A 23,205-nucleotide genomic window follows, 5' to 3' on the forward strand; every position below is an offset into this window, starting at 1 on the left:
CCCCTAGTTCCCCTGAGAGGAAGTGGTAAAGGGGTGTTCCCAGGTCATGTGAGCAGTTTCTAGATCCGACTTTAACAATGCTTCAGAAAGTGTGAACAACATGTAACACCTACAGAGTCCAACAGGCAAGCAGCTTGCTCTTGGCTTAGGGTCTCCTTGAAACTTAATATTTACATTTTTAACCAGGTAATGAATTTGACCAGGGTTACCTTAAATAACCCAATTCTATCTAACATTTTTCTTGTATTTTATTTTTGTTGCATTTTACTTCTTGCCAAAAACTACTAATAACTACTATCAAACTTTGTCTTTTATGTACCAAAATTAAACAAACATCTGAATTACACAAATTAGGCATTTTAAAACACAACTACACAAAAATAAGGCATTTGGGAAGACAACTACAGACAAATTAGGGATTTCAGAACAACTACATTGCAGTGCTGATTTGTGGTTGGTTGCTGTGGTGTTGCTAGGTGGTTGCTAAGTTGTTGCTATGGTATCTGTGTTGGTTGCTATGTTGTTTCAAAGTGGTTGCATGAGCAAACACATGGCATGGCTATGGATGCTGGTTTGCTCTGGACATGTGGTGTGTCCAAAATGTTGAGTGCAACTATGAACACTAGGTTGCTATGGCACCTGTGGTAGTTGCTGTGGTGTTGCTTGGTGGTTGCTAAAGAATGTATTTGCATAAATCAGATTAAAATGTACATGACATGGCTAAGGATGCTAGGTTCCTCTGAACGTGTGAAGGGTCTAAACTTTTGATCAATAGCTAGTTTATCCACAAGCTGCTTCATACATACACATTACTGGAGTGCTGGCTGACATCCGGAGTGTCCAAATTTTGAGCTAATGCTGCTTTACAAATACGTGCAAATACAAGGTGCAACTATAGACACTAGGTTGCTATGGCACCTGTGGTGGTTGCTATAGTGTTGCTCAGTGGTTGCTAAGTAATGCATTTGCATAAATCAGATTAAAATGTACATTGCACTGCAATGGATGCTAGGTTGCTCTGTATGCTTTATCCAATGGCTGTTCCATACTCACACAGTACTGGAGTGCTGGCTGGCACACAACACAACTACAATTAGATATTTTAATACACAACTAAACACAAATAAGCAAAAACAACCTGGTTAAATGTACCACCACTGTACAGAAACCAGAATTAACAATGAATGCTTTCACACCTAACCTCACTTCTGAATGACTTAAATATTATATTTTGTCCCTTTTTGTTGTCGTTTTTCTTCTGCTATACCATGGGTATACCAAACCATGACAACAACATTTTCTGATATACATTTTAAGGGTGCATACTTTTGGAAAAGGTATTCTTAGATTTTCAACAAAAGTAGAATCTTTTGGTGCTTTGTAGAGTTTTTCCACCAATCTGAGGAGCCCTTTAACAAGTTAAAGCATCCTTCTTCACCCACTGAGTTCCAATTGTAATGTCTGCAAGTGCATCAAAAATAAAAAAGGAAGCATCAGAATTAACTAGAAGGACTTGGGGAACTAGGAGAATGGTAACTACTCATTTTAGCACTTATGATGTAATAAGCATGGGTGTGTGTTTGGCTCACAAGGACATATGTAGCTAACAATTGCCAACAAAATGGTTTAAGAAGTGCTAATTAGTTATTATCAGTTAACACTGTTGGCTAAAGTTTGCTAACAACAAGCTATGACACTAGATGTTAGCATCTGCTAATGAAATATCACTGGCTAACTCCAGAGAATTCACTAATACTGGCTAAGTAGTTTGCATTACCCCATAATCTGCATACCCATGTCTCTTCTGAAATCAGTGGTATTTATAACGGCTTTATCCTGCATTAGTTGGAGTGACTACAAATGCTCAGAAAAATAAAGGGATTAAAGTAACACTTTCTAGATCTCAATAAATAAAATATTCCAGTTGAAAATCTTTATTTATTATATAGTGAAATGCGTTGAGAACAAAATAACATACAAATTATCAATATAAATCAAAATTATTATCCCATGGAGGTCTGGATTTAGAATCACACTCAAAATCAAAGTGGAGAATCAAATGACAGGCTGATCCAGCTTCAGTGGAAATTCCTCAAGATTAGTTAAAATGAGGATCAGTAGTGTGTGTGGCTCCATGTGCCTGTATGACCTCCCCACAACACCTGGTCATTCTCCTGAAGAGGCAGCGGATGTTCTCCTGAGAAATCTCCTCTCAGATCTGGATTAAACAGTCAGTCAACTCCTGGACAGTCTGTGGTGCAGTGTGGTGTTGGTGGATGGAGCGAGACATGATGTTCCAGATGTGCTGGATTAGATTCAGGTCTGGGAAATGGGCGGGGCCAGTCCATAGCATCAATGCCAGTACCTCTGGCGAGCACATGGAGGACTGACAGACATCAGCCAGAAAGGAGGTTGTATTGCTAACTGCCTCTTTATTTCTACCTGTTGTTTGTTCCATTTGCACAACAGAAGGTGAAATATTGATTCACAATCAGTGTTGCTTCCTAACTGGACAGGTTGATTTTACAGAAGTGTGGGTGGCTTGGAGTTACATTGTGTTGTTTAAGTGTTCCCTTTTTTTTTTTTTTGAGTAGTGTACCTTCTTCTATATTTTGGAGGTTTTTAAAAGGATTTGATTGCATTCAGTTTCAAGTCTAGTAAGGTCAGAACGTTGGATGATGGTTCACTGCTCCACAGTTCAAACTGTAAACACATCCAGCCCATGCCTGGCATTATAGGCACTTTATATTAATAAGCTTTACACTTATCTGCTACAGAGAGTCGTAATCTACAGGAAATGCGGCTATACAGAAACTAGAGACACAGTATGTGTCAATAGGTGCTATTTAAAGCAGCTGAATGCTCAGAAGGTAACTAAGTGTAACTAACACAGCTAAGCAGTGGCTTATTAGGTAAGTTGGCATGAACATCAGCAAACTCATCACACCAGAGTCCTGATTACATCCAGGTTAAACAGGTTTCACTGATTCCATTTAACAAACTCTCACACTAAACTCAAGCTGTTTAATGAGCTGACCCACAGCTTGCTTTACACAATAGAGGAAACTTCCAGCAGCCTGGCGTCTCTTATACTGAAACAAGTTTATGAATAATCCACCAAGAGTTCCGTATTCTTCCACTTTCAGCTCCACAAAGGACAGTAGGTCAGATACTACACCAAATGATCATGAATGCACTGTTTAACCAGAGTTCTGAGAAGATGGAAAAAATGGTCAGCCATGACAAACATACCTTCACTGAACTATACACGAAGTATACATCATACAAACAACAGCATTTTAGACCACAACTTCAAACTAATTTTGCATTCCCCAAAAAGAATATGTGTATTTCATCATACATTGGCATGTCATGGTCATATGCTGTCCCATGATGTTTGCAATGTTTTTAAGTCCACCTAATACTAAAGAAGGCTACAATGACCTGTAGGATATGTGTGCAGTGTCCTACATTAAATGTCAGTGTGATTTCTGCCACAGTCACTTGTCTGTTCACACAGAATAATTAAGCCAGGACACTAGGGCTGCAAAATGTATCCTTCAATACAATCTCAATGTGCACATCGCAGGCCATTCCATTCAAATTACATTTTAAAAGATTTCCTACAGTCTGCACACTAACATATATGTGTGTATATATATAGTCAGCATATCAAGATGGTCAGCATATCAAGATGCTGATTAGACACAGTGATCCTTACACAGGTGTACCTTTGGCTGGCCACAATAAAATGGCACTCTAAAATGTGTAGTTTTGTCAAAAAGTTATGAGGGAGCGTGCAATTGGCATGTTGACTGCATGAATGTCTATGAGAGCTGTTGCCTGTGAGGAACATAGTGAGGAAATGGAAGACCACAGGAACAGTTCTAGTTAAGGCCTGTAGTGGCAGAACAATAAAAATCTCAGATAATCAGAGGAGAAAGATGGTGAGAACAGTCATAGTCAACCCACAGAACAGCTCCAAAGACCTACATCATCTTACTGCAGATGGAGTCACTGTCAGTGATAAAGTTCCAGGGCTGGATACTTCAACAAGACAACGACCCTAAATACTTAACACTGCTCTAAATCTACTAAAGCATTCAGACAGAGGAACAAGTACAACGTCCTGGAATGATCATCTCAGTCCCAAGACCTGAATAATACTGAACATATGTGGTGTGATTTAAAACATGTTTATGATCAGAAACCATCAAACCTGACTGAACTGGAGATGTTTTGTAAAGAGGAATGATCCAAAATAGGGGTGGGCGATATGGCTCTAAAATAATATCACGATATTTCAGGGTATTTTTGCGATAACGATATACTTGGCGATATAGGAAAACTAAAATAATTCATTCATTTCATCATTTCACAGTATAATCATAATGTGGCAAAATAAATAGTATAGCATAAAATAATATAATGCAGCAAATAATATTGCAGAATATTTAGTGCATGCATATAAACTGCAAACTAAAACAATTATACAATAAATACACCTAAAGCTTCACAGTAAATAATACACTACTTTTAAGACAGAACAGCCCTATTATCACGATATGGATTTTTAATATCATGATATTTCTGTGTCACGATATATTGTATACGATATAATTTTGCCCACCCCTAATCCAAAATGCCTTCAAACAGAAGCCAGACTCTCATTAGAAGCTATAGGAAAAGTTTTAGAGGCTGTTATTTTTGCAAAAGTGTTGAACCATTTTTTTTTTTTTTGGGGGGGGGGGGGGGGGTTCAAATGTATGCACCTGCATAATTTTGTTTAAAGTATTTTTGCACACTTTCTGTAAATCCTATAAACTTATTTCACTTCTCAAATATCACTGTGGTCATCTGCTTTATGATATTTTTAAATACTTCTTCAAATTTTATGTTTTGTTTTTAAAGTTAGGTAACACTGTGTTGCCAGCAGAGAGTGAACAACCAACCCTGATATATATACTGTAGCGATAATGCAGTCATGTTCTGTGTTTACTGACTGTTAAAACATGCACTGTTGTGTTTAGGGTATAAGACAAGTGTGGGATTGGGGGAGAGAGTAGGGGGGGCGGCTGAGAGAGAGCAGGGTCTCTGTGTGTGAAGAGCTCACTGTGAGTGTTTGTTTTAGCCTGTTAGCTTGTTAGCTCACTGGAATGTTGTTATATTGTTCCAGCATTAAAGCAAGAACACTTACTTATCTTTTCATGTAAGGAAATTTCCAAAACAATGCACAATGACTTTAATCAGATTACTGGATTGGAGGTAGTAACATGTCAGATTACTCGTTACTGAAAAAAATGGTCAGATTAGAGTAACACGTAATGCATTATTGACTGAACATTATTATCACTGAACTCTACTACTTTACTAGAGAGGCAAAAAATTCAAAAAAATGTCCTCGACAAGTTCAGCACAGCTGTTAACTGAAAGCCATTACAGGTGACTCAAATACGTAATCTAAACAAGAGGTGCTCCTTTAAAGAATCTAAAATATAAAACATACTCTGGATTGTTTAACATTTTTTTGTTTACTAAATAATTCACACACACACACACACACACACACAATACTGTGTACAGTAACATTAATAAGTCATGTGTACCAGCAGTGCTACAAACAGAAACAACCACGGTGGACCATCTTCTGTGGTGATGTTATCTACCTTGTTGTTAAGTATCATAGGCGCAAGTGTGTGTCTATGTAACAGCCAGAGAGAGAGTGAGATTGTGATAGAGAGTGAGATTGTGATAGAGAGTGAGAGAGTGAGAGAGAGAGAGAGAGAGAGAGAGAGAGAGAGTGTGTGAACGAGATGTGAGAGGCTGTAGTGCTTCCTGTACTGTAGTCGTTATTTCCACTTTGCAGAAACCGGTCAGGAAATCATGAGGCAGAAATGAAAACAACAAAGATCACATCAGTGAATCATCACTTGCATCTACAGGCCCTCAGCCTTAGATGAGAACACTGCAGCTCAAACTTGACTGTCATTCTCTGGGCTCAGTTTAGGGAAGCTTTTACTGTAGTACACAATCACAATGAGAAGGTTGTTAGGATGGGAGTGATCTGTGTGCTATTGTGTTTATTGAACTTCAGGAGACACTGGGTTCATTTTACTGTCTTTGGAACCCTCTATTTTCTATATCACAGTTTTTCTTTTTTTTTTACTAATCCCCATCCACAGCCTAAACAGCCAGAGAAGGGCACCATGTGGAACTCAATTTCTGCATAATTAAACAGTTGATGTGAACAGGGTCATTCAGAGTGGCTTCAGGGTTAAAAGCTCTCTTCAATATACAGTGGCTTGCAAAAGTATTCATACCATAAGTTTTCACATTTTGTCACTGTGCAACCACAAACTAAAATGTATTTTATATAGATATAGAGATTTATAGAGAAGTAATAAACTAACACAAAGTAGCACATAATTGTAAAGTAAAATGAAAATTATATATTTTTTCTAACTTTTTATTAAATAAAATTTTGAAAAGTGTGATGTTCAAATGTATTCTGCCCCCTTTATTGAATCCCCTAAATAAAATCCAATTGACTGCCTTTAGAAGTCACTGAATTAGTTAATAGAGTCCAGCTGTGTGTGATTTAGTCTCAGTATAAATACAGCTGTTCTGTATTGACCTCAGTGGTTTGATAGAACACTAGTGAACAAACAGCATCCTGAAGACCAATAAACTCACCAGACAGGTCAGAGATAAAGTTGTGGAGCAGTTTAAAGCAGGGTTTGGTTACAAAAATATATATCCCAAGCTTTAAGTATCCCAAAGAGCCCTGTTTAATCGATCATCCAAAAATGGAAAATGTATTCTACAACTGCAGACATGGCCCTTCACCCAAGCTGACAGATCAGACAAGGAGAGCACTGGTCAGAGATGCAGCCAAGGCCCATGGTCACTCTGGAGGAGCTGCAGAAATCCACAGCTCAGGTGGGAGAATCTGTTTACAGGACAACTAAGTCGTGCACTCCACAAATCTGGCCTTTATGGAAAAGTGGCAAGAAGAAAACCACTGTTAAAGAAAAACTTATTAAGTGCTGTTTGTACAGCGAACATGTGGTAGAAGGTTCTGTGGTCAGTTGAGAACAAAAAAAGTTTTTTGGCCTAAATAAAAAGTGCTTTGTGTGACTAAAAAAAGTAACACTGTTCATCATCCTGAACATACCATTCCCAAAGTGAAACATGGTGGTGGCAGCGTTATGCTGTGGGGATGATTTGTTCAGCAGGGACAGTGAAGTTGGTCAGAGATGTCTAAAGCTGGTAGAGACAAACCCCAAAGCACTTACAGTTGTAATTACAGCGAATGGTGGCTTTACAAATTATTTATATAGGGGGATGAAGACTTTTGCGCATCACACATTTCAGATTTTTATATTTTTCATTCGACTTCACACTTATGCAACTCTTTGTGTTTGTCTAACACTTAAAATCTCAATAATAATACATTTAAGTTTGTGGTTGTAAGGTGACAAAATGTGGAAAAGTTTAAGGGGTATGAATACTTTTGCAAGCCACTGTGTACTTAGTCAGAATTGTTCAAAGTGTTGGTTAATGCAATCAGACGTCTGCAACTCTAAATGCTCCCTCACAGAAAGTGATTACACTAAATGTTCATATTTACATTGTCTGATTCCCAAGATCCTGAGGTAGCAGGGACATACACAATGTGCAGGGTGCAAAAAAATGATCACCAAAAAAAAAAGTATTTCTGGTTTATATATATGTTAACTACTCAAGTACTCGCAGGTATTAAACTTACACATTCCTGAACACAACTGCATGCAAATTATTACTGCAATCTAAAACTCAAAGTGTGTAACAATGTCTTCTCTGAGTCAGGACTAGGCTTAACCCCTGTCTGGTAAACTGTCCCCCAACGATATAACCTTGAGTCTTTAAAGGTTCTTCAGGATGACACATACCTTTAACAAACTAAAACACGACAAATTCCAATACACAAATGCATACAAATTAGCCACCTAAGAATTCAATTATATGCAAAGAAGGCATCTTAAAACCCAATCACACACAAATTAAGGAGTCAGAAACACAAGTACATTAGATTACATGTTCAACAACATTCTAATAATCAACTTAATACAAATTACATATTTAAGAACCACAACACATGAAAAGTAGACATTCTAGTACAAAGCTACACTGAAAACACAACTAAACATAAATAAGGCATTTTAGAGCCCAAGTACACAAATGAGGCCTTCTAAACCCAAGTACACACAAAAGTGGCAATAAGGGACAAACAAGGACTACACAACTGAGGCGTTTAAGAAAGTACATGCAAATTCCTTTTCCTGGTTCTACAGCTGCATTACAAAATCTAGGTTGCAGCTGATGTGGGCTGCATGTCTTGGCTGCAAAGTCACAGAGGGTTGATCCAAGCAGAAGGATTCTTACATACAGACAAGAAATGCAGAGCGATTTCAAAGATGGAACTGATGTGGCTGGCCTATGTGGGCCTGGTCGCACAAGGGGAAAAAACAGCACCATGAAAATGGTGATAAATAAATGGTGGTAAAAAAAAAAAGTCTTTATTCATTTTTAAATTATTTTCATGTTAGTGTCATGCCTCAGTGTCTACACGAAGCTGTGTTACACTGTTCGGAATATATGTGACCAACAACCTACTGAGAACTGCAACTTAACTGCAACAATGAGCTTTTAAGGAGCTGATTAGGTTTGTTGGTGTGATCAGGTGTGTTGGGAGCAGTGGGCTTCCCAGACCTGGGTTGAGAAACACTGCTCTAGGAGCCAATTATCAAAGGTGTCAAAAGTTTTCACATTCATTACTCAGGTAGAAGTATAGAAAGTAGTGTTTAAAAACACTTTTTTAGAAGTTGAAGTATCAAGTATCATTTATCATCTTTTACAGTGTAAAAGTTACGTAAGTGGAAAATAAAATCAATTAAGGACGAAAAGCTTAAAAGCTGACACCTCCCTGCTGATTATACACAAATGAGGTATTCTAGAACTCAGAACTTGTACACCCATGAGACTTTCTTCATGAGATTACTCCATCATACCTGACCATCATATACAACTCAGAAGACAAGTGTAAGTTCAATGACCTGTTTAACTCAATCTATTCTTAATCTTGTATCCTTAGAAAAATTTGATATTTATCGTTTATCCAGTATCACCCACCCTTATATGGGAACCCCTCTGTTCTTAATAATCCTGGCAGTATTTGCTTACCTCCAGCACTGGCCCTGCCCCCAGGATGGTCCTCTCCACACCGCTGGTGCAGCCCTTGCGGCTAAAGGCGGTCAGGCAGTGGATCAGGAAGTTGGTGCTCTGGGTCTTGCCTGAGCCACTTTCACCGGAGATGACAATACACTGGTTAAGGTGTTTGCTGAGCATAGCACGGAAGGCAGCATCAGCAATGGCAAAGATGTGTGGGTCCAGTTGGCCCAGCGTGTGGTTCTCGTACAACTCCACATACTTCGGGTTGTAGATGGGAAGAAACTTGAAGGGGTTGACTGCAATAAGGATGTTATTGGCGTAAGTGTAAATCTGGTTCTTAAGGAAGCGGTGACGGAGCGTCTCTAGGATGTTCTTCTCGGTCAAAACGGGAAGACTGCACAGATCATTGCAGTTCTCTGGGTGAAGATACTGAAGGCAGCAGATGTCGGGCACACGATTTGCCTGGCTCTGCTTGTCTGGACCACCCAATTGAAGGGCAAAGTAGTACCCATGGCTTTGAGGGTGGATCTCTTGGACCTTTCTCGGCCAAAGGAGCACCCTTTCAACCGGGCGGTCGCTGGCTTGCAGGGGCCACTCCTCACCTCCAAACTCCCTGACCTCCACAAGCTGGTAGGGTTTGGACATATCCAGGCCCAGAGTGACCCCTGCATTCTGGATGACTCTGGCAGCCGTGGCATCCTTGTGTACCCTGAGGGTGCAGCTCTGGGCTGTTTTGACAGACAGTCTTGGGTATATCAGGAGAATGTAGGTGGTTTCATCTTGATAGGTGGATTTTCTGCTGTCAGGGACGCTCATCGTAACACTCGCAGGCACGCACCAGCTTCGCCTCAGCACACCGCATGACATAGATCACCTGAGGGAGGGAGGGAACACGAGAATTCAAAGAAGGAGTGGAAAAAAAAAACTTCAGGTCGGTGCATGTTCACACTTGTTCCTTTTGAACTAGAACGCTTGGAACTCCAGAGCTGCCCCTATCAGGAATAATGTTTGCAAGAACTTTTACATGGTGAATGATTAAATTGAAGAAGTTAATAATTATATCATGATGGGTTTGTGAAACAATAGGAACTATACTAAATCCCCCTCCAACAAAAAAAAAAACGACCACTTATATCACCTATGCTCAGGTGTACTTCCTTCACCTGATCTCTGCTGCTTACACTGGCAGTTTCCTCAGAGCTCAATCACAAACCTGTCCCGTCAAAACCCCCCAGATAAGCTGTAAAACAACCCCACCCTCACCCGATTAACAACTAAACATCTGCTGAACGAGCTCACCTGGTTTAGTCTGGTGTCATTTCATTACAGCACGCGCCCAGTCCAATGAGGAAAGCAGAAAAACAACGTCACAGCTTCCCACCGTCCAAAGTTCACCAAACCTCTGCCTGACCCCCAGAACACACCTGAGCGCGGGACTCACCCACAGCCCGTCAGCAGTGACGCTCTCTCCACAGGTGAGATATGAACACAGCGCAGGTAAAAATCACCACAGCGCGAGCCGCGCCGCTCCGCTCCGCTCCGCTCCGCGCGATTACAGCTCAGGTCTGCTCTCGTGCCGCGCGCGGTCTCACTTCCTCGCTCTGTGACTTCGCTTCACCCCCACCTCCCTCCACCCCCACCACCCCGCCCCTTACACCGCCTCTACACCTCACACCCGTATTCAGACAGGCCCCGCCCACCCGCGCACTGATTAGCCAGAAGATCGAGGTCAGCGCAGCAATAGGCTATTCCATTTTCAGAACTGCCTTCCAACAAACATTCAACATAGGTGACACTGTTTATATGTGTTCTAAGCTACCTGTACTTCTATTCTCTGTGATCTTGTGTTCTAGTGTGTCTAAATTCTGTAAACTTGTGTTCTAGTGTGTCTAAATTCTGTAAACTTGTGTTCTAGTGTGTCTTAAGTATGCGTACTTGTGTTCTAGTGTGTTTTAAGTATGTGTACTTGTGTTCTACTGTGTCTTAAGTATGCGTACTTGTGTTCTAGTGTGTCTAAAGTATGCATACTTGTGTTCTACTGTGTCTAAAGTATGCATACTTGTGTTCTACTGTGTCTAAAGTATGCGTATTTGTGTTCTAGTGTGTCTAAAGTATGCGTACTTGTGTTCTAGTGTGTCTAAAGTATGTGTACTTGTGTTCTACTGTGTCTTAAGTATGCGTACTTGTGTTCTAGTGTGTCTAAAGTATGCATACTTGTGTTCTAGTGTGTCTAAAGTATGTGTACTTGTGTTCTACTGTGTCTTAAGTATGCGTACTTGTGTTCTAGTGTGTCTAAAGTATGCGTACTTGTGTTCTAGTGTGTCTAAAGTATGTGTACTTGTGTTCTAGTGTGTCTAAAGTATGCGTACTTGTGTTCTAGTGTGTCTAAAGTATGCGTACTTGTGTTCTAGTGTGTCTAAAGTATGTGTACTTGTGTTCTACTGTGTCTTAAGTATGCGTACTTGTGTTCTAGTGTGTCTAAAGTATGCGTACTTGTGTTCTAGTGTGTCTAAAGTATGTGTACTTGTGTTCTACTGTGTCTTAAGTATGCGTACTTGTGTTCTAGTGTGTCTAAAGTATGTGTACTTGTGTTCTAGTGTGTCTAAAGTATGCGTACTTGTGTTCTAGTGTGTCTAAAGTATGTGTACTTGTGTTCTACTGTGTCTTAAGTATGCGTACTTGTGTTCTAGTGTGTCTAAAGTATGCATACTTGTGTTCTACTGTGTCTAAAGTATGCGTATTTGTGTTCTAGTGTGTCTTAAGTATGTGTACTTGTGTTCTACTGTGTCTAAAGTATGCGTATTTGTGTTCTAGTGTGTCTTAAGTATGTGTACTTAGTAGTTCATTCACTAGTTAATTCATCTACTGTTTACGTATCTTTTGCACTGTTTACGTATCTTTTGCACTGTTTACGTATCTTTTGCACTGCTTAATTTAAATTATTATATAACTGTGTATTTGCACTTTCTGTTTGGCTGACATCAGTTATCCTCACTTTATGCACATCAACTGGTGTTCACTGTCTATTGTGTTCAATTGCACTACCTCCATTCTCCATCTCCATTACACACACACACACGAAGACTGTACATTTACACTGTATATTCTATTTCTTATTTGATTGTATTTATATGTATCTTTATATTTTATATTTTTTAACTTTGTGTATTGTGTAACTATCTATCTATCTATCTATCTATCTATCTATCTATCTATCTATCTATCTATCTATCTATCTATCTCTACTGTGTCTAAAGTATGCGTACTTATGTTCTAGTGTGTCTAAAGTATGCGTACTTGTGTTCTAGTGTGTCTAAAGTATGCGTACTTGTGTTCTACTGTGTCTAAAGTATGCGTACTTGTGTTCTAGTGTGTCTAAAGTATGCGTACTTGTGTTCTACTGTGTCTAAAGTATGCGTACTTGTGTTCTAGTGTGTCTAAAGTATGCGTACTTGTGTTCTACTGTGTCTAAAGTATGCGTACTTGTGTTCTAGTGTGTCTAAAGTATGCGTACTTGTGTTCTAGTGTGTCTAAAGTATGCATACTTGTGTTCTAGTGTGTCTAAATTCTGTAAACTTGTGTTCTAGTGTGTCTTAAGTATGTGTACTTGTGTTCTAGTGTGTCTAAAGTATGCGTACTTGTGTTCTAGTGTGTCTAAAGTATGCGTACTTGTGTTCTAGTGTGTCTAAATTCTGTAAACTTGTGTTCTAGTGTGTCTTAAGTATGTGTACTTGTGTTCTAGTGTGTCTAAAGTATGCGTACTTGTGTTCTAGTGTGTCTAAATTCTGTAAACTTGTGTTCTAGTGTGTCTAAATTCTGTAAACTTGTGTTCTAGTGTGTCTAAAGTATGCGTACTTGTGTTCTAGTGTGTCTAAAGTATGCGTACTTGTGTTCTAGTGTGTCTAAAGTATGCGTACTTGTGTTCTAGTGTGTCTAAAGTATGCATACTTGTGTTCTAGTGTGTCTAAAGTATGCATACTTGTGTTCTAGTGTGTCTAAAGTATGTGTACTTGTGTTCTAGTGTGTCTAAAGTATGCGTACTTGTGTTCTAGTGTGTCTAAAGTATGCGTACTTGTGTTCTAGTGTGTCTAAAGTATGCATACTTGTGTTCTAGTGTGTCTGTCTTGGGTGCTTGTGTTCTATAGTTTCAGTGTTGTGTGTACATGTGTATAAATTGCATGTGCTCGTGTTCTAGAGTGTATAAATTGCATGTGCTCGTGTTCTAGACTGTATAAATTGCATGTGCTCGTGTTCTAGAGTGTATAAATTGCATGTGATTGTGTTCTAGAGTGTATAACTTGCATGTGCTCGTGTTCTAGAGTGTATAAATTGCATGTGCTCGTGTTCTAGAGTGTATTAATTGCATGTGCTCATTTAGTAGGGTGTATAAATTGCAGGTTCTTGTGTTTCAGAGTGTCTAAATTGTGTGTGATTGTGTTCAAGAGTATCTAAATTGTATGTGCTCGTTTTCTAGAGTGTCTAAATGGTATGTGCTTGTGTTCTAGAGTGTCTAAATTGCATGTGCTAGTGTTCTAGAGTGTATAAATTGGATGTGCTCGTGTTGTAGAGTGTCTAAATTGCATGTGCTCGTGTTCTAGAGTGTATAAATTGCAAGTGCTCGTGTTCTAGAGTGTATAAATTGCATGTGCTCGTTTTGTAGAGTATATAAATTGCATGTGCTCGTTTTGGAGAGTGTATAAATTGCATGTGCTCGTTTTGTAGAGTATATAAATTGCATGTGCTCGTTTTGGAGAGTGTATAAATTGCATGTGCTCGTTTTGTAGTGTATAAATTGCATGTGCTCGTGTTCTAGAGTGTATAAATTGCATGTGATTGTGTTCTAGAGTGTATAAATTGCATGTGATTGTGTTCTAGAGTGTATAAATTGCATGTGCTCGTGTTCTAGAGTGTGTATATTACCTGTGATTGTGTTCTAGAGTGTATAAATTGCATGTGCTCGTGTTCTAGAGTGTCTAAATTGCATGTGCTCATGTTCTAGAGTGTATTAATTGCATGTGCTTGTGTTGTAGAGTGTCTAAATTGCATGTGCTCATGTTCTAGAGTGTATAAATTGCAAGTGCTCGTATTCTAGAGTGTCTAAATTGCATGTGCTCATGTTCTAGAGTGTATAAATTGCATGTGATTGTGTTTTAGAGTGCATAAATTGCATGTGATTATGTTCTAGAGTGTATAAATTGTATGTGCTCATTTTCTAGAGTGTCTGAATTGTATGTGATTGTAATTTAGAGTGTATAAATTACATGTGCTCGTGTTCTAGAGTGTATAAATTGCATGTGATTGTGTTCTAGAGTGTATAAATTGCATGTGATTGTGTTCTAGAGTGTATAAATTGCATGTGATTGTGTTCTAGAGTGTATACATTGCATGTGATTGTGTTCTAGAGTGTATAAATTGCATGTGATTGTGTTCTAGAGTGTATAAATTGCATGTGATTGTGTTCTAGAGTGTATAAATTGCATGTGATTGTGTTCTAGAGTGTATAAATTGCATTGGCTCATGTTTTAGAGTGTATAATTTGCATGTGCTTGTGTTCTAGAGTGTATAAATTGCATGTGATTGTGTTCTAGAGTGTATAAATTGCATGGGCTCGTGTTCTAGAGTGTATAAATTGCATGTGATTGTGTTCTAGAGTGTACAATTTGCATGTGCTCGTGTTCTAGAGTGTATAAATTGCATGTGCTCATGTTCTAGAGTGTATAAATTGCATGTGATTATGTTCTAGAATGTCTAAATTGTATGTGATTGTGTTCTAGAGTGCATAAATTGCATGTGATTATGTTCTAGAGTGTCTGAATTGTATGTGATTGTGTTTTAGAGTGTATAAATTGCATGTGATTGTGTTCTAGAGTGCATAAATTGCATGTGATTGTGTTCTAGAGTGCATAAATTGCATGTGATTATGTTCTAGAGTGTATAAATTGTATGTGCTCGTGTTCTAGAGTGTCTGAATTGTATGTGATTGTGTTATAGTGTATAAATTGCATGTGATTGTGTTCTAGAGTGTATAAATTGCATGCGATTGTGTTTTAGAGTGTATAAATTGCATGCGATTGTGTTTTAGAGTGTATAAATTGCATGTGCTCGTGTTCTAGAGTGTATAAATTGCATGTGATTGTTCTAGAGTGTATAAATTGCATGTGATTGTTCTAGAGTGTCTAAATTGCATGTGATTGTGTTTTAGAGTGTATAAATTGCATGAGATTATTTTCTAGAATGTCTAAATTGTATGTGATTGTGTTTTAGATTGCATAAATTGCATGTGATTATGTTCTAGAGTGTATAAACTGCATGTGCTCGTGTTCTAGAGTGTGTAAATTGCATGTGATTGTGTTCTAGAGTGTATAAATTGCATGGGCTTGTGATTGAGAGTGTATAATTTGCATGTGCTCGTGTTCTAGAGTGTATAAATTGCATGTGCTCGTGTTCTAGAGTGTGTAAATTGCATGTGATTGTGTTCTAGAGTGTATAAATTGCATGTGATTGTGTTTTAGAGTGTATAAATTGCATGTGATTGTGTTCTAGAGTGTATAAATTGCATGCGATTGTGTTCTAGAAATTCTAAATTGCATGTGATTGTGTTTTAGAGTGTATAAATTGCATGTGCTCATTTTCTAGAGTGTATAAATTGCATGTGATTGTGTTCTAGAGTGTATAAATTGCATGGGATTGTGTTCTAGAGTGTATAAATTGCATGTGATTGTGTTCTAGAGTGTCTAAATTGCATGTGATTGTGTTCTAGAGTGTCTAAATTGCATGTGATTGTGTTCTAGAGTGTATAAATTGCATGGGCTCGTGTTTTAGAGTGTATAATTTGCATGTGCTCGTGTTCTAGAGTGTATAAATTGCATGTGATTGTGTTCTAGAGTGTATCATTTGCATGTGATTGTGTTCTAGAGTGTATAATTTGCATGTGCTCATGTTCTAGAGTGTATAATTTGCATGTGCTCATGTTCTAGAGTGTATAAATTGCATGTGATTGTGTTCTAGAGTGTATAAATTGCATGTGATTGTGTTCTAGAGTGTATCATTTGCATGTGCTCATGTTCTAGAGTGTATAAATTGCATGTGATTGTGTTCTAGAGTGTCTAAAATGCATGTGCTTGTGTTCTAGAGTGTATAAATTGCATGTGATTGTGTTCTAGTGTGTATAAATTGCATGTGCTCATGTTCTAGAGTGTGTAAATTGCATGGGCTCGTGTTTTAGAGTGTATAATTTGCATGTGCTCGTATTCTAGAGTGTATAAATTGCATGTGATTGTGTTCTAGAGTGTATAAATTGCATGTGCTTGTGTTCTAGAGTGTATAAATTGCATGTGCTCGTGTTCTAGAGTGTATAAATTGCATGTGATTGTTCTAGAGTGTATAAATTGCATGTGATTGTTCTAGAGTGTATAAATTGCATGTGCTTGTGTTCTAGAGTGTGTAAATTGCATGTGATTGTGTTCTAGAGTGTATAAATTGCATGGGCTCTTGTTTTAGAGTGTATAATTTGCATGTGCTCGTGTTCTAGAGTGTATAAATTGCATGTGCTTGTGTTCTAGAGTGTATAAATTGCATGTGATTGTGTTCTAGAGTGTATAAATTGCATGTGCTCATGTTCTAGAGTGAATAAATTGCATGTGTTCATGTTCTAGAGTGTGTAAATTGCATGGGCTCGTGTTTTAGAGTGTATAATTTGCATGTGCTCGTATTCTAGAGTGTATAAATTGCATGTGATTGTGTTCTAGAGTGTATAAATTGCATGTGCTTGTGTTCTAGAGTGTATAAATTGCATGTGCTCGTGTTCTAGAGTGTATAAATTGCATGTGATTGTTCTAGAGTGTATAAATTGCATGTGATTGTTCTAGAGTGTATAAATTGCATGTGCTTGTGTTCTAGAGTGTGTAAATTGCATGTGATTGTGTTCTAGAGTGTATAAATTGCATGGGCTCTTGTTTTAGAGTGTATAATTTGCATGTGCTCGTGTTCTAGAGTGTATAAATTGCATGTGCTTGTGTTCTAGAGTGTATAAATTGCATGTGATTGTGTTCTAGAGTGTATAAATTGCATGTGCTCATGTTCTAGAGTGAATAAATTGCATGTGTTCATGTTCTAGAGTGTGTAAATTGCATGGGCTCGTGTTTTAGAGTTTATAATTTGCATGTGCTCGTATTCTAGAGTGTATAAATTGCATGTGATTGTGTTCTAGAGTGTATACTTTGCATGTGCTCGTGTTCTAGAGTGTATAAATTGCATGTACTCATGTTCTAGAGTGTATAAATTGCATGTGCTCGTGTTCTAGAGTGTATACATTGCATGTGATTGTTCTAGAGTGCATAAATTGCATGTGATTGTTCTAGAGTGCATAAATTGCATGTGATTGTTCTAGAGTGTATAAATTGCATGTGATTGTGTTTTAGAGTGTATAAATTGCATGTGATTATGTTCTAGAATGTCTAATTTGTATGTGATTGTGTTTTAGAGTGCATAAATTGCATGTGATTGTGTTCTAGAGTGTATACTTTGCATGTGCTCGTGTTCTAGAGTGTATAAATTGCATGTACTCATGTTCTAGAGTGTATAAATTGCATGTGCTCGTGTTCTAGAGTGTATACATTGCATGTGATTGTTCTAGAGTGCATAAATTGCATGTGATTGTTCTAGAGTGTATAAATTGCATGTGATTGTTCTAGTGTGTATAAATTGCATGTGATTGTGTTTTAGAGTGTATAAATTGCATGTGATTATGTTCTAGAATGTCTAATTTGTATGTGATTGTGTTTTAGAGTGCATAAATTGCATGTGATTATGTTCTAGAGTGTATAAATTGTATGTGCTCGTGTTCTAGAGTGTCTGAATTGTATGTGATTGTGTTTTAGAGTGTATAAATTGCATGTGATTGTGTTCTAGAGTGTATAAATTGCATGCGATTGTGTTCTAGAAAGTCTAAATTGCATGTGATTCTGTTTTAGAGTGTATAAATTGCATGTGCTCATTTTCTAGAGTGAATAAATTGCATGTGATTGTGTTCTAGAGTGTCTAAATTGCATGTGCTTGTGTTCTAGAGTGTATAAATTGCATGTGATTGTGTTCTAGAGTGCATAAATTGCATGTGATTATGTTCTAGAGTGTATAAATTGTATGTGCTCGTGTTCTAGAGTGTCTGAATTGTATGTGATTGTGTTTTAGAGTGTATAAATTGCATGCGATTGTGTTCTAGAGTGTCTAAGTTGCATGTGATTGTGTTTTAGAGTGTATAAATTGCATGTGCTCATTTTCTAGAGTGTATAAATTGCATGTGATTGTGTTTAGTGTCTAAATTGCATGTGATTGTGTTTTAGAATGTATAAATTGCATGTGCTCATTTTCTAGAGTGTATAAATTGCATGTGATTGTGTTCTAGAGTGTATAAATTGCATGCGATTGTTTTCTAGAGTGTATAAATTGCATGTGATTGTGTTTTAGAGTGTCTAAATCGCATGTGATTGTTCTAGAGTGTATAAATTGCATGTGCTTGTGTTCTAGATTGTATAAATTTCTTGTGATTGTGTTCTAGAGTGTCTAAATTACATGTGCTCGTGTTCTAGAGTGTCTCTGAGATTTTGTTCTAGAGCGTCAGTGGTGTATTTGTGTTTTAGAGTGGCTGTGTTTTATGTACTTGTGTACTTGTATGTACAGTGCCTAGGGAGTCTGTGCTTGTGTTCTGGGGTGCCTGAATTATCTGCGGTTGTGTTTTAGAGTGTTCAATGCCAAGCTCTGACTACACAACATTTTTGTCTCTCTCGATGTTCCCTATGTTAGATTAAGCAGTCATCTTCATTTTGTGTCTTTCTAGAGGAACTGGCAACATTACACCTTAGTCCCTGACCAATCATTGTCCACGTCCTTGCGTGAGTTTGTAGTGGATCGCGGAGAAGGAGCAAAAAGGGCTCTTTATTGGGTTACATCACAGGCTCTGTCTACTTCAGAGAGAACTCGAGGTATGGTATGTTTCAGTGCATTTAAACAGAATATCTCATGGATAAAGAAGATTATAAAAAAAATAATAATTATTTATGTACATACACATTACACAGGCCCGTTGCATCAGGTAAACCAAGCAATGCATGGGGCCCTCACCTGGTTATGAGTTGAATGCAACAATGAACTGTGAGAAGCCATTTTAAATTCGATGACGGTCAATGCAGGAAAATACGACATTGATTTACTGACATCAATTTCACTTTTAAATCCTGGAAACAGCACACCAAAACTTCAAGCGAAAGATGTGTAGCCATGCTATATCTGAACTCGAAAGAGCTGCAAAAGAGAAAAGTGCAGCACATTTTGCCTCAATCTTGGTCAAACAACAATATAACATTTCAGTAAAGATGGTGGTTATAATGTGTTTATACCATTGCTTTTTATACCATAAAATTTTTGACCAAGACTGAGGCGGACTGCTGCACACTCCAACATGCTCACGCGTCTCCAGCTGCTAGTGTCATTTTAGAGCACTGGACAAAAGTAATAATGACTTAATATATTTAATTTTCTCAACATGTGACCTGGTGATGAAAAACAAACCCTTACGTATACCCTTAAAGATCTGTCTATTTCACCACTCTGAGTGTCCATCATCCCTATTGATCAGCACCAGGGAGCACACTGCAGAGCATGTCAAACTAGGTGATAAAATACACAAATTTTAACATGCTAGTTTTTCCATGGGATGGTTGAACAGCGCCACCCAAGTCAAATTACTGCTCTTTCACTATGTCATACTACAAGGACCTTTGTACCTTGCAACACTAAATCAGGCCAAAATCTGGCTAATTAGTGTAGTCTGATCCGGGCTTGTGCTCAAAAGCACGTGTGTTCTGGAGTGTCTAAATTGTTAGTTTGTGTTGTAGAGTTAAATCTGTATTTGTCATTTTGAGTTGTTTCTTTACTTTACTAATGAGTCTCTGTTGAGCTCTTGGGGTAATTTTGACTAGGCACCCACTTTTGGCAAGGTAGCCAGAGCCCCCAAATTGAGACAGCCCCATTTGTAGGTTCTTTGCCTTACTGTAGACTGGTGAAAGTCATTAAAATCTCTTTGTAACTCTTTCCAAGTTCTTGTAGATCAACGTTGATCCTCTGAAAGCTCTTTTTGGCACAGCATAGATCACACAGGCAAATCCTTCTTGTGTGGAGCAAACAGCAAATGTCTTTTATCAGTCAAATTAGCTCCAGTCCACACCTCCAAATTAGCAAGACTCTAGTTATGCTAACACTTGACTCCAGTTAGCTTTTTTGAGATAATGAAGAGTTCCCATACTTTTCCTTGCCGCTGTACTTGACCAATCCATCACCTTCAACTTCAGCTCCCTCGCATTCAGAATGTCACAGGACATGTTGAAATTCAGCATTCATGAGACAAATTAGACACTCTAGATCACAAATACACAAAAGTGAGTGAGTGTACTAGTGTCCTAGAATGTTTGGTTTTTGTGTAGAACTATATCAAATCAAATCAAATCAAATTTATTTGTATAGCGCTTTTTACAACAGGTGTTGGCACAAAGCAGCTTTACAGAAACATGATTACAGGACAAAGAATCAGGCAAAACATTACACATAGAAAATACAGAATACAGAACCCCCAGTGAGCGCGGAGGCAAGGAAAAACTCCCTCAGAGCTGCAGGAGGAGGAAGAAACCTTGGGAGGACCAAGACTCACATTTGAGGGGGGACCATCCTACCACTGGTCAAACGGCTTTTAAATTAAAATTTCAAAAGTCTTTTATACATCCATATAGGTTTTATGTATTCAGGAGTATAATAGCGCCACTAATGGCTTGTATGTAATCAGTAGTGGAGAATAAGATGGACGATGAGCAGCTGATCTGTGGTGGTGGTGGAGAAGAGCTGACTTCAGAAACTTCCATCAGTCTGGCCGGACAGGAGACGCGAGAGCCTGAGGGTCCAACATCGGTATCGGGTCAGACAGGTGGGCAGTCAGTAACTCGGAGGAAAGCAGAGAGATGGAATTAGTTTTGACTGGATTTATGCAAAACTGAGAATATTAAAACATTATCAGAGTGTGGCAAATGACTCCGGCAGAACTGAATAAAACAGCCTAACTAAAGGGAGAGAGTCAGAAGGTAACATAGACATGGAGGCACCCTGAAACACTGGCATCCACCCACTCCACCGTCCACAAACCTGAGTGACCGTGTGCAGTGGGAGGACAACAGCACCAGCATCTCAGTTTACCCACAATTCCCTCTGTCCATGAACCCCTGAATCTGCAGCCTTATCTAAAAGGAAAAACATTAATTACCAAAAGCTAAACTAAACAAGTAAGTTTTCAGTCTAGACTTAAAGATTGAGACTGTGTCTGAGTCCCGAACATATTCGGGGAGATTATTCCAGAGTTGAGGCGCTTTATAAGAGAAAGCTCTTCCTCCTGCAGAGCTCCTCTGAATTTTAGGAACTACTAATAAACCAGCACCCTGAGATCTAAGTAATCGCGGTGGTTCATAACAGGAGATGAGGTCTTGTAAATACTCAGGAGCGAGCCCGTGTAGGGCTTTATACGTTAACAGGAGAATTTTATAGTCTATGCGGAATTTGACTGGAAGCCAGTGCAGTGCTGATAGTACTGGACTAATATGGTCAAATTTTCTCGTTTTAGTAAGGACCCTGGCTGCAGCATTTTGAACTAGCTGAAGTTTATTTAAGTTACTGCCGGAACATCCAGACAGTAGCGCATTACAATAATCTAGCCTTGAGGTAATGAAGGCATGGACTAATTTTTCTGCGTCATGCAGTGACAGGGCATTTCTTAGCTTGGCAATATTACGGAGGTGTAGAAAAGCTGTTCTAGTAACATTAGATATGTGTTTATCGAATGCTAGATCTGAATCTATGATAACTCCAAGGTTTTTAGCTGCTGAACCAGGGGTGGCTGAGAAGTCAGCCAGATTTAGCATTAAGTCTGATAATTTATTTCTAGCAGCTTTGGGGCCTAATAGGAGAACTTCTGTTTTATCACTATTTAATAGGAGGAAGTTGTGCGACATCCATGATTTTACATCTTCTACACAATCCTCGATTTTCTTTAATCTCACTCTGTCATCAGGTTTGGCTGATATGAAGAGCTGCGTGTCATAATAACGGTCCTAATATAGAGCCTTGTGGAATTCCATATCTTACCTTGGTATAACTGGAAGACATATCATTTAACCTCACAAACTGATAGCGATCGGTTAAGTACGATTTAAACCATGCTAAGGCAGTTCCGGTTACACCGACCATGTTCTCTAGTCTTTCTAAAAGGATAGTATGATCTATTGTATCAAAGGCTGCGCTCAGATCGAGAAGTACGAGTAGGGAAACACAGCCTTGGTCGGCGGCTATAAGTAGATCGTTTGTTATTCTAACTAAAGCTGTCTCAGTGCTATAATAAGGCCTAAATCCAGATTGAAATTTTTCATAGATCTGGTTTCTTTGCAGGTAAGAGCAAAGTTGTTGGGCTACAGCTTTTTCTAAAATCTTAGAAATAAAGGGTAAGTTTGAAATAGGTCTATAGTTAGACAGTACACTAGGATCAAGATTTGGTTTCTTGATCAGAGTTTAATTACAGCTGTTTTAAAGGCTTTGGGTACATGGCCCAGGGTGAGTGATGAGTTTACTATCATTAACAGAGGTTTAATTATATCTGGCAGTACCTGTTTTAGTAATTTTGTGGGAACAGCATCAAGTGTGCAGGTTGTGCTGTTTGAAGAGGAGATAATTTTCTCTAGTTCTAGCTGTGGAAGTGGGTTAAAGACTTCCAACCTAACTTCAGTAACAGGGTTTTGTTCTAGATCAGCCAGACCAGATGACAGAGAGGATGTAATATTTATCTGTTTAATTTTATCCCGAATGTTTTCAATTTTACTATTGAAGAAGTCCATAAAATCGTTGCTGGTGTGAATGGCTGGAATCTGAGGTTCAGTACCTGCCTGGTTTTTAGTTAATTTGGAAATA

The 23,205-nt window shown here is 38.4% G+C and overlaps 1 protein-coding gene across 6 annotated transcripts in view; it reads right to left on the bottom strand.

The window, feature by feature from the left end:
* The window catches only part of myo9b (myosin IXb), a 68,310-nt gene extending 57,506 nt beyond the window's left edge, over window positions 1–10,804 (bottom strand). For 3 of the 6 annotated variants that reach the window (XM_022663606.2, XM_022663604.2, XM_022663610.2), the window contains exons 1-2: window positions 10,510–10,804; window positions 9,223–10,084 (exon numbers count right to left, since the gene is read on the bottom strand). In XM_022663606.2, coding sequence (XP_022519327.2) covers window positions 9,223–10,077 — 855 coding nt within the window. In that variant the 5' untranslated portion in view covers window positions 10,078–10,084; window positions 10,510–10,804. The remainder of the gene's footprint in view (window positions 1–9,222; window positions 10,085–10,509) is intronic. The other 3 variants (XM_022663607.2, XM_022663608.2, XM_022663605.2) reach the window with 2 other exon arrangements.
* Between the last annotated feature and the right edge of the window lie 12,401 nt (window positions 10,805–23,205).

Source organism: Astyanax mexicanus, chromosome 8 (assembly GCF_023375975.1).
Source record: "Astyanax mexicanus isolate ESR-SI-001 chromosome 8, AstMex3_surface, whole genome shotgun sequence".
Classification (NCBI taxonomy): Eukaryota; Metazoa; Chordata; class Actinopteri; order Characiformes; family Acestrorhamphidae; genus Astyanax; species Astyanax mexicanus.